The 13,053-nt window shown below is 39.0% G+C and overlaps 1 protein-coding gene across 2 annotated transcripts in view; it reads left to right on the top strand.

The window, feature by feature from the left end:
- SLC38A1 (solute carrier family 38 member 1) overlaps positions 1-13,053 on the top strand; it is a 138,510-nt gene that overhangs the window by 110,273 nt on the left and 15,184 nt on the right. For both annotated transcript variants that reach the window (XM_077473017.1, XM_077473018.1), the window contains 3 exons: positions 1,606-1,685; positions 7,037-7,137; positions 9,681-9,799. In XM_077473017.1, the coding sequence (XP_077329143.1) occupies positions 1,606-1,685; positions 7,037-7,137; positions 9,681-9,799 (300 nt within the window). The remainder of the gene's footprint in view (positions 1-1,605; positions 1,686-7,036; positions 7,138-9,680; positions 9,800-13,053) is intronic.

Raw genomic sequence — 13,053 nt, 5'->3', positions numbered from 1 at the left:
ACCTGTCTTTTAGTTACACAAAGCCACAGGTTTTCATTGTACACCATTACAACCTTCTAGCTGCTGATCTGTTAACAACCAATGACATCATCAGTTGATAAGGAGGATGTCAGAAAAACTGAGAAAGAAGAGAAACATTGGAATACCAATCAGTACCAACTTGCACCTTTAACGTTGGACGTCTTACATGTGTGGATGTTGCTGCATTATGTAAAACTATAAGAATAGTTTTTACATTTTAGGATGGGGTGCCTCAAGACTGTCCATAATTTGGGAGGGTGCCTTGAGATTGTCCATAATTTTAAAGGGTGCCGTGACTGAAAAAAGGTTGAGAACCATTGGATTACTGTATAAATTTTACTGGCAGGGAAGGGGTTAACACCAGGGTGTGATCGAGGGGTTAAATGTGTTCCCTGGGAGGTGTTTCTAACTGTGGGGGGAGGAGACTGACTAGGAGTACAAAGAGATCTCTGTTCCTAATCACTAGGAACAGACGATCACTCTGAACTTTCCTGTCCTGGCTCTCTGTGGAGCGACCACGGGTGGCTGGAGGACATCACGGCCGCCGGCCATGCACATTGGCTTCCCCGTTGTGCCTCGCCACACCCACGCTGTAGATGTTTAAGGGACAATTCGCAGGAACGAGCCAATCTGCCGCTGTATAATGCTGGTGGCTGGTCAGCAAGTGGTTAATTGAACAAGCTGATTGGCTACAATGCACAGCTGCACCAGATTTTGCACTTTCCAGTTTTGATAAATCAACAACTTTGTTCAATTGTAAGCTTACAATGGTTACTTGCAGCTAATAAATACTTAGTAATAATACTTCACTAAAAATTGGTACTCTTTGTCAGTAGATAATGTGTCCAGTTTCTAAGCATTGGTTATGCAGCTCCAGACAAAACCAGTGATCAGGATAATGCTGGCCATACACTATATGAAAAAATCGGCCAAACCCATTTTCCAAAAAAAAAAATTCGGCCGTGAGAGCAAACGATAGTACCATCATGTAATGACCGATAAATCGTTCAGTGGACATAAATGAATGCATTTTTTGTTTGTTTTTTACATATACCTAGTGCAAACAGTTCAGACGGGAAACACATTAACCTTTCAATTTATAGTTCGTTCGGCCGAAAATTTCCAAACTTCCCAACGAATATCAATTTTGTGCCCGATAACTGGCCAAAAAACGAACGAACTGTCTAAATGACCGAATTTCAGCCGATTTTTTGTATAGGCTTTAGTAAACTGCCAATAGAGTATGAATTAATAGTCCTAGAACTTGAACTTGGCATTTCTGTGACTATAATTACCAAAGGGAAATACAAATTGTTATTTAAATGATTTTACCTTAGCAATCCTGCTAATATTTATAAACCTTAAAAGGTCTAAAGATATGACTTCAGGCCATTCCGTTTGATTTTTCACTGGCTTCCTTCATTTCCATCCATTACAATGAATTGTGCATTGTAAAATATTCATTTGTGTCAGATTATTAGAAATGCCTTTATTCTGCAAATGTGTTTGGCATTTGCAGCGATGGCTATTATTAAATTTCAATGTAATCTAATCACATGTGTCTTTTTTTTTTTCCATCCACAGACTGCGTACGCACTGCCGACACTAGCATTTGCATTTGTGTGTCACCCTTCTGTCCTTCCCATATACAGTGAGCTAAGAGAGTAAGAGCAAATCTTTATTTATTTGTATCATGTCAGCATTCGTTCACAGCAGGCGTAATAAAAATGCATAACTTATAAAAATAATAGCAACCTGGAAATCTAATACTTGGAGAGACAAATCGTTTGGATGTATTGATACATTTCAGAGGATTCTATTTAAATATTATTATTATATAGAATTTATATAGTGCCAACAATTTGCGCAGCGCTTTACAATGTAGAGGGGGGGACAGTACAGTTACAACACAGGTCAATATAGAAGGTACAGGAGGGTCCTGCTCATGGAGATTACAATCTAAAGGAGCTTACAATCAAATTTACAATCGATATATGTATTAATACCAACACTAACTGCTATTATACAAAACGTATTCCCAACATAATATAAATTCTTAATGTATATCTTTTGTTTGGGCAATTAAAAAGCTGACATCACTGTTGGGTGCTTTGAGAACATTTGTAGACTGACCTTATCAGATACTTTTGTCATTACTGACCCAAGATCTATCCATACTAAACGAGAGCCTAGTACACACGATGAGCTTATTGGATGAATGATCATCCGTTTTTTGGGGGGTTTTTTGCATGCTAGAATCCATATCAAAAATAAATAGGTTACTAAAGTACGAAAATTCTCGTACGACAGAATAAAAATTCAGAAGTGATGTAGTGTATTTGTATTATATTTTCGGACAAAAACTCACATTCACTGTTGTAACACACCTGGGTGGGCTGAGAGTGCGCTCTCTGCAACACAAGCCCACACTATATTAACCCCCCTGACGGTATTCCCGAGTCTGACTCGGGGTGGATTTTTCATACCAAAAGCGGTATCCCCGAGTCAGACTCGGGACCGCATCGCTGGATCCAGGAGGAGGTTTACTCACCTTCTCCTTCGGATCCAGCGTTGTCTCCCCGCTGTACGAGCGAGCCGTGTCTCGCTCGATGCATCACACCGCCGATCTCCGTGCCCTGCGAGCGTTGCGACGCACGGGCACGGAGATCGGCGCCAAATTCAAAAAGTGAAACAAACAGTATACATACAGTATAATGTAATCTTACAGATTACATTGCTGTATGTAAATATTTCACATCCCCGTTGTCCCTAGTGGTCTGCCCAGTGTCCTGCATGCAGTTTTATATAATAAAAACTGTTCTTTATGCCTGGAAACTGGAGATTGCCCATAGCAACCAAAACTGTCACTTTACATCAAAAATGATTTTAGAGCAGCTAGAAAACAGCGATAATAAATTAGAATCACTCGCAGAATTGAGCGATAGCGATTTGTGGGGAGATCCGTCATCAAATACTGAAAAGTAATGACAGTGACAGTTCTGCAACTGAGCAAATTTCAGTGTTTTTGATTTGATTACATTATTGAATAATTTTTATTATTGTTATATTATTATTTGGTACAATTATTTATAATTATTTATTATATTATAATTTATGATTTAATTTTTCAAACTTTATCATACCCGGGATGTCTGCTAGACTCTGGTTTGGACAGATTTAAGAGAGTTATTCCTAAGAATTACAGGACTACAATATAAAACGCCAAATTTTCATGCAAAATAATGGTACCGCTTTTAGCACCTAAAATCCGAAATAATCGTACCGCCAGGGAGGTTAACCTCCCTGGCGGTATGATTCAGTCTGGAATAAGGTGCTGAAAGCGGTACAATTATTTTGCATGGAAATCTGGCTTTTATTTTGTAGTCCTGTAATCTCTTCAAACCAGAGTCTAGCGGACATCCCGGGTATGATAAAGTTTATAATATAATAAAGAATAATAAAAATTATTCAATAATGTAATCAAATCCAAAAAAAAATGAAAAAGGGACATGTTTTGGTTGCTATGGACAATCTCCAAATTCCAAGCAGTAAAAAACAGTATTTATAATATAAAAGTGCATGCAGGGCATTGCACAAACCACTAGGGACAAAGGGGGTGTGTATTTTTTACTACAGCACTGTAATCTGTAAGATTACAGTGCTGTGTGTGTTTTGTGTCTTTTTAAATTTTTGAATTTGCCGCCGTTCTCCGCTCCCGTGCGTCGTAACGTCGCAGGGAACGGAGCTCGGCGGCATTCGGCACTGTGAATCGAGCGCAGGACGGCTCGATCACACAGCGCGGGGGACATCGCTGGATCCAGGGGACAAGGTAAGTAACGTTACCTGTGTCCTCCCCTGCATCGAGCGGTGCAAGCCCGAGTCTGGCTCGGGGTTACCGCTCCTGTAATTAAAATTCCAACCCGAGCCAGACTCGGGATTACCGCTAAGGAGGTTAAAGCCTATTAGATCCTCTGGCTCTAATCGTTGCTTCAAAAAAGCCCCTTCCCATTGGAATTCATGCTCTGATGTCCTGAAAGGGGCCGGACACATGGATAGGGGAGGCGGCGATGGACAGGGGGCGATGCCTGTGCGCCCTTAACTACTTCAGCCCCGGAAGGATTTGCCCCCTCAATGACCAGGCAATGTTTAACAATACGACACTGCGCTGCTTTAACTGACAATTGCGCAGTCGTGCGACGTTGTACCCAAACAAAATTGAGGTCCTTTATTTCCCACAAACAAAGCTTTCTTTTGATGGTATTTGATCACCTCTGCGTTTTTTATTTTTTGCGCTATAAACAAAAAAAGAGTGACAATTTTGAAAAAAAAAATTACTTTTTTTTACTTTCTGCTATAATACATATCCAAAAAAAGTATATATAAAAACAAATTCATTCATCAGTTTAGGCCAATATGTATTCTTCTACATGTTTTTGGTAAATAAAATTGCACTAGGCGTATATTGATTGGTTTGCGAAAAAGTTATTGCATCTACGGGATAGATCTAGGGACTTTTTATTTGTTATTGTTTTTACTGGTAGTGGCGGTGTTCTGCCATTTTAAGCGGGACTTGCGACATTGCGGCAGACAAATCTGACCCCAAATGGCACTTTTTGGGGACCAGTGATATTATTACATTGATCAGTGCGATATAAAAGCACTGATCAATGTATAAATGACAGTGGCAGGGAAGGGTTTAACACTAGGGGGCGATCAGGGGGGGGGGCGATTTAACTGTAGTGGGGATGGGCTGCCTGGGACATGACAGAGATAAGCTGTTCCTGATCACTGGGAACAACAGATCTCTGACATGTCCCCTGTCAGAATAGGATCCGCCTTGTTTACAATGGCAGATCCCATTTCTGCCTCTGTTCGCCGTACTCGCGGCCGCGCTGGTGGCGGGCACGCACCTGCAATCTCACATGCACTGACTAAGGTACAGATACGTTGGTTCGTGCAGGAGGGCAGTATAAGTATAGTGACTGGTCGGCAAATGGTTAATGGATGAGCCGCCCCTGTTAACTATCTATGTAATATGGACACTTCCACTCCTGACCTCCTTCTAAAAATGCTAGTTGCCTGGCTGTTATGTTGATTTAATTCTGAGTCACTGACTATTGAAAAAGCTTTTTGGATTGTGGGACTGTTCCTAATTGTCCATTTGGTGAAGGAGATGTTCTTGTATTGTGAAAAGCCTTTTGCATCCAATGTTCAGTTCTGTAGGAAACAGTCTTAATGTTTTAATGACCAAAGACTGATCCTTTCATTGTGCATACACCTAGTATGTCCATGAGTGAGGAACAGCTGTTATAACTGTTCTAAAAAATCACAACCATGTTGAAGACAAGCAGTTTTATAGATGTGTTCACATATAGCAGGGGCAAGGGTCATTCAATCTTTTCAGTAAATCATGCAAAGAGTGTTATGATGTGGAAAGTAGGTCATCCATATCAGCCAAATAGATGTCAGGTTACTAGCCAGATTATTGAAAGATTAAATTTGATTTCCAGGAATTCTACCACTTTGTAAAAGGTGAAGGCACGCTATGAGTTAAGTCCAAGGAGCTGCCAAACATCCCCTGGGTTTATCTCTATTATTTACATTTGACAGGTTTATTGCCCTCTCTTTATTGCCTTTGTATTTTGTGAATCTGTTCACCAAACATTTTTGTCGACTAACTTAATACTATTTTAGTTGACTAAAATATGACTAAAACTAAAACAATTGAGATGACTAAAATACGGCTAAAACTAAAATGGCATTTTAGTCAAAAATTGAAACTTGACGTTAAAATTAACACTGGTCTGTAGTGCATGTTCAAACCTTAATACCATAAATAATAACTTAATAATAAAGAAAAATGATTTTTCACTCCAACAGTAAATAATGAGTTTGGAAATTGTAGAGAAATGCTTAAATAATGCATTACTATTTAACTACACTCATTAGATTTTAGATGACTAAAATATGTTTTAGTCAATTAAAATGTACTGGAGATTTAGTTGACTAAACACGACTGATCCTAAAACAATTGCTGACGACTAAAATAGGACTAAAACTAAAATACCAATTTAGTCAAAAGACTAAGACTAAAACTGAATCGAAATTTGCTGCCAAAAGTAACACTGCAGTTCACATAATTTCAAGGCTTCTGTGATTGGACAGAAGGAGGGAAGGGGCGGGCATAGCAACTGCAGCGACTCTCCTGTTCAAAATGCAGATTGATTTGGATTGGCATCACTCTCCCAGAACTACAGCGATAGCTTGTGTCATGCACCTCAATGGACTTAACTCATAAGCGTTTATCTACTAAAGGCATCCACTTTGCACGACAAGTGCACTTGGAAGTGCAGTCGCTGTAGATCTGAGGGGGACATGCAAAGTAAATAAAAAACAGCATTTTTGTTTGTACATGATTGGATAATAAAATCAGCAGAGCTTCCCCTCATTTCAGATCCCCCCCCCCTCGTATTTACAGCCACTGCACTTCCAAGTGCACTTGCAGTGCATTTTAGTGCAAAGTGGATTTGCCTTTAGTAAATAAACCCCATAGTGTGCCTTCCTTTTTACAAAGAAGATGAATTCCTGGAATTCAGCTTTGATTCTAACTGTTTACTAAAATCAAGGGCTGAGAAAAAAATGGATGAAGAAAAGAAAACATATACATTATGAGGGTCATTAGTTAAGACGCACATTTTTTCACCTATCCCTGTGTATCAGTATTCATTTTTGACATCTCATGGACAGACAAATTCTGTTTTTTAATTCCCTTACACATTATTGGGTTTTTGAAGCAGAGCTTAAAAAAAAAAAACAATATAAATCACACAATATCAATTTACAATACTCCGAATTTGGATATTTTCTGGTTTCCCTCTTTCTAGGTGAACACAAAAGCAAGTCTTAAAAATTGGTCATATAGATTTTTAATCAATTTAACTTGCAAATGGCAACACAACATAATACAATGTAATGATTTAAAGAAGTGTTTAATATATATCATTTTGTTTTCTAGCCGTTCACAGAAGAAAATGCAGCTCGTGTCCCATTTATCATTCTTTGCGATGTTTATTATGTATCTACTGACTGCTGTTTTTGGATATCTGACATTTTATAGTAAGTATTGTAGAGCAAATTAAGACAAGTAAAATACTAATGCAATTTACAAAACATAGAAAAAGTCCTAGAGATCCAAAGGGGGCTATTTACGAAAGGCAAATGCACTTTGCACTACAAGTGCAAATTGCACTTGAAATTGCACTGAAAGTACACTTGGAAGTAAAGTTGCTGTAGATCTGAGGGGGACATGCAAGGAAAATAAAAAAACAGCATTTTAGCTTGCACATGATTGGATAATAAAATCAGCAGAGCTTCCAATCATTTCATATCTAACCCTTAGATTTAGAGCGACTGCACTTCCAAGTGCACTTTCAGTGCAATTTCAGTGCAATTTCAAGTGCACTTTGCAGTTGTAGTAAATAACCACCATAGTTCACTTATAACTGTCAGTTAGCCACAGCTCATGGGACTCCTAGTTTTCCCTGGAGGAATCCTGCTTGAGGATGGCTGGTCTAGACTAACCAGGCACAGGGCCTTTTTAGTTTTTATGACTGCATACAAATATTGGATATTTAGTCTGAAATTTATTTAAACAAAAATATAATCATTGCTTTTTCACTGCTGGTACTCCACCATAGTATCAGTCAAGTAAAAGTTACAATTTACTGGATTGTTTCAGGATACTCTGCAACACTGTCATCTTAACATGTATCAGAAAATGTGTTTTATTACAGTGCAGTGCAGCCCAATTTTACAGATTTCTCACAGGACACCTGTAGAAGACTGTAGCCTCAGGTCACATTATATTAGATTGTGTGATTTCCAACTCTAAAGCCACGTACACACAATCGGACATTGATCGGACATTCCGACAACAAAATCCATGGGATTTTTTCCAATGGATGTTGGCTCAAACTTGTCTTGTATACACACGGTCACACAAAGTTGGTCAGAAATTGCTAAAGTCAAGAACGCAGTGACGTACAACACACATGACGAGCCGAGAAAAAAGAAGTTCAATAGCCAGTGTGGCTCTTCTGCTTAATTCCGAGCATGCGTGGAACTTTGTGAAATTGTGTACACACAATCGGAATTTCCGACAATGGATTTTGTTGTCTGAAAATTTGAGAACCAGATCTCAAATTTTGTGCGACGGAAATTCCGATGGAAAATGTCCGATGGAGCCTACAGAAAGCTCCCATCGAACATTTTCCAGTGGAAAATCCGCCGTAACGGGGCATTATGTGTCTAGACATGATGACAGTGGGATCAGCAGAAAAGTGGAGCCAGTGAACTCACTATTCTAGAGGTTGTCCAAGCTTAAATGTAGGGCCATCTAACAAAAAAAAAAAAAAAAAAAAAAAAACCAAATGGTGACAATGGTTGGAAAAAATAACAGAAACATCTAATAACCTAATCGTGTCATGGACCTAATGTAGAAACACTTTGCTTTGATCTTTGCTGGAATGCTGCGATACAAACACCAGTATATAGTGGGATTTTGCATCACTTTTTGAAAGAAAACCTTTGCAGGCAGTTCTTGATGAATGAAGGAATTAAAAATCGACTTCAATTTCTGCACTGCACAGCACAACATTATATAAGGGTTCAGTAAATTTGAGATCTGGTATTTGGGGAAGACACTGAAGCTCTTTAACTTTATCTTCATTCATTAAACCAATTTTCAGGTATGTTTTGCTTTGGGAATTCGGATATTATACCAATCAGGAATATGGGAACGCTATTAAGACCTGCTTACTATTTTTTGACATCTGACTATGCAAAAAAATTGTAGGACCCATAGGGGGTTATTTACGAAAGGAAAATCCACTTTGCACTGCAAGTGCACCTGAAAGTGCACATGAAGTGCACTTGGAAGTAAAGTCGCTGTAGATCAGAGGGGGATATGCAAGGAAAATAAAAAACAGCATTTTAGCTTGCACATGATTGGATGATAAAATCAGCAGGGCTTCCCCTCATTTCAGATCTACCCCTTAGATTTAGAGCGACTGCACTTCCAAGTGCACTTGCAGTGCAAAGTGGATTTGCCTTTCGTAAATAACTCCCAAAGACTGCTGCAAGATAGTTGCTCAAATATGGATCCCCAGCAATGTTCTACATTTTGGAAATAGACATACAGCAATACTTGGATTTTTCTAAACATAAATAACTGTAGGAAATTAGGTGAAATATTACATTCAGCACAAAATAAATGCACAGAATAAACATTTGGGGGGTTATTTACTAAAGGCAACTCCACTTTGCACTGCAAGTGCACTTGGAAGTGCAGTCTCTGTAGATCCAAGGGGGACATGCAAGGAAAAAAATTTTTGCTTGTACATGATTGGATGATAAAATCAGCAGAGCTTCCCCTCATTTCAGATCTTCCCCTACCAGATCTACAGTGACTGCACTTCCGAGTGCACTTGCAGCACAGAGTTGATTTTAGTAAGTAAACCTCTTAGCCCCATGCAACATTTGTAAATAAAAAAAAAATGCTCCCCATTAGAGATCACATAAAAATACCCATAATATTTCATTTGCATGCTACATTTTGAGTTTTGTTTATTATCAATAACATTATTGTTTGTTTCCTCTAGATAAAGTGCATTCAGAGCTTCTCAGCACATACACTAATCAAAAAGATGCGCTCATCTTAGCCGTACGTTTGGCTGTTATAACTGCTGTTATACTCACTGTCCCGGTATTATTTTTCACTGTAAGTAAAAATAAATTCTCCCAGTTAATTTGCATGAGATATTACACCTTTAGGATTTTAAATGTATAAGAAAGGTTAAATGTTTAAGAAATGATATTCCACTGAAAATGGTGCTATATATGGGTGTATAGAAACATTCACTTTATGTACAAGCATGCAAGGCTAATGTTTACCTCCACAGTACAAATACAATTTTTAAAGTAATTTTGATATTTATAAATATTAATGAAAGCAATAAAAACCATCAGGATGCTTTAATCTCCCTGGTGGTACGATTACTTCAGATTTTAGGTGCTGAAAGCGGTACAATTATTTTGCATGAAAATTTGGCGTTTTATATTGTAGTCCTGTAATTCTTAGGAATAACTCAGTTAAATCTGTCCAAACCAGAGTCTAGCAGACATCCCGGGTATGATAAAGTTTGAAAAATAAAATCATAAATTATAATATAATAAATAACTATCAATAATTATACCAAATAATAATATAACAATAATAAAAATGATTCAATAATGTAATCAAATCAAAAACACTGAAATTTGCTCAGTTGCAGAATTGTCACTGTCATTACTTTTCAATATTTGATGACGGATCTCCCCACAAATCGCTATCGCTCAATTCTGCGAGTGATTCCAATTTATTATCGCTGTTTTCTAGCTGGTCTAAAAAACATTTTTGATGTAAAGGGACAGTTTTGGTTGCTATGGACAATCTCCAGTTTCCAGGCATAAATAACAGTTTTTATAATATAAAACTACATGCAGGACACTGGGCAGAACACTAGGGACAAAGGGGATGTGAAATAATTACATACAGCAATGTAATCTGTAAGATTACATTATACTGTATGTATCACTTTTTGAATTTGGCGCTGATCTCCGTCCCCATGCGTCGCAACGCTCGCAGGGAACGGAGATCGGCTCCGTGATGAATCGAGTGGAGGACGAGCCGCTCGTACAACGGGGGGACATCGCTGGATCCAAGGGAGAAGGTAAGTAAGCTCCTCCTGCATACAGCGATGCGGTCCCGAGTCTGGCTCGGGGTTACCGCTTTTGGTGTAAAACTTCCACCCCGAGCCAGACTCGGGAATACCGCCAGGGGGGTTAAAGTAGATCTACTTTATATATATATATATATATATATATATATATATATATATATAAAATAAGGGAGGGTTATAATCTCTGTCAGTTTTTTTTTTTATCATCTGTGTCCTATCTTGGAGAGTTTCCTTCACTTCGTTTCCCATAGCCAAAACAGGAAGGTATAAGACTGCCATCTTGGTACACCCCACACTCGTCCACAGTAAGGATACACTAAGAAGAGGTAAAGCGGACATGTTGTTACACCCACCGGAGTTTTGCATTTTAGACTGTAATAACAGTAAAGTGAGTTTCTATAGTGAAATACAGTACTTAGAACTCCATCTGACTGCTTAGATGTTGAATTTTAAAAGCAGCGAACTTCTGTCAGATTAGCAAACCTGTGAGATGAGCAGGGTTACCGCTGCTTTTAAAATTCAATATCTAAGTAGTCAGACGGAGTTGTAAGTACTGTATTTCACTATATAAACTCACTTTACTGTTCTAAATACTGTGGACGAGTGTGGGGTGTAGCAAGATGGCGGCGACAGAACGTCACTTCCGTAGCAAACTATGATTGGTCGCCAAATATGTCAATACAGGAGCACAGACGATAATAAAAACATGGGTTTTAATTCCTCTTTAGGGCTGGTTCACATTGCTGTGAATTCTATTGCGAATTTGAGCCATTGCGATCACTCAAATTTGCAAGTCATTTAAATAACATAGTTTTCCATTAGTGCCCTTCACATCAATGTGTTGCGAATCTAAGCTGCTTACAAAAAGGGTCCTGTGCGAGTTTGATCCTTGTGCCATGCGAATTCAATGCAATATTTGCCATAGAATCGCAGTAGATTCGCCAGAACACATAAAGAATTCGCAACGAAAATTCACAACGCAATCGGATCAAATTTGTGCAAAATTCGCACCACAGCAGTGTGAACCGGCCCTTATTCTGTCAAAAAAAAAAAAAAAAAGTTTTGCCTTTAGTTATACTTTAGGAACCAATAGTATGTTCTCCCAGTGTAAAGAATTGCAGGTTCTTGTAACTAACGTTTTGCCTGCTGATCCTGGGATTGCCAGCTGTGTGCGGATAGCTGCTGCCGCTGGGCCCGTACACAGCAATTGCAGACTGTCAGGGGCTGTAGCTATTTGTGACTCTTCTCATAACCAGGGATTACCTGCAGTGATGGTGGATGAATTTACACAAAGGGGTGAATTTACTAAAACTGAAGAGTGCAAAATCTGGTGCAGCTCTGCATGGTAGCCAATCAGCTTCTACCTTCAGCTTGTTCAATTACGCTTTGACAATAAAATCTGGAAGCAGATTGGCTTCTATGCAGTGCTGAATCAGGTTTTGGATTCTCCGGTTTTAGTAAATCAACCCCAAAGTGCGGTAATCTGCATACAGCTGTCAATCCTAGACTCAGGGACAAGAAGTTTCTTGCTGCTGAGAAACACCCAAGCGATTGAAGCTTTAAGTGGTTCTAAAGGCAGAAGGTTTTTTTGTTATCCTAATGCATTCTATGCATTAAGATAATATACCTTCAGTGTGCAGCAGCCCCCTTCAGCCCCACCTAATACTTACTTGAGCCCCATCTCGATCAAGCGATGTTGCACATGGGAGCCTGGGCTGTCTGTGGACTCTCCCTCATTGGCTGAGACAGCAGCGGGTGCCAATGGCTCCCGCTGCTGTCAATCAAAGTCATTGAGCCAATGAGTAGAGAGAGAGAGAGGGGGTCTGAATGGACACACAGAGCAGCAGCTCGGCTTGAGTGACCCAAAGCAAGCTGCTTGCTGTGGGGGCGCTTGGCAGGAGGGAAAGACCAGGAGCACCAATGAAGAAGGGACCCCAGAAGAGATGGATCTGGGCTGCTTTGTGCAAAAACACTGCACAGAGAAGGTAAGTATAACATGTTTTAATAAACTTTTGGACATTTATGGGGGTTTTTTATGAATAATTTTGATAATTTGTTTCAGTTTTTTTTTTTCTGACTACCGTACAACTAAAGGCTTGTGTTTGACACATGCTTCATGCACACTGGATGTTAAAAAAAAACACCAGTAGCATTAGCTGTAGAAATCTGTCACTGTAGAATGAGTTTTGCGGCATTTATGCAGTACTGTTTTTCAGGTTTTTTAGCTGTAGCGTTTTTTAGCAGAACTATACTC

Source organism: Lithobates pipiens, unplaced genomic scaffold (assembly GCF_037356315.1).
Source record: "Lithobates pipiens isolate NorthernLeopardFrog02 unplaced genomic scaffold, aLitPip1_a1.2 Scaffold_8, whole genome shotgun sequence".
NCBI classification, from domain to species: domain Eukaryota; kingdom Metazoa; phylum Chordata; class Amphibia; order Anura; family Ranidae; genus Lithobates; species Lithobates pipiens.
Note: the sequence above shows the minus strand (reverse complement) of the source record. Positions and strands in the feature narration are given on the sequence as shown.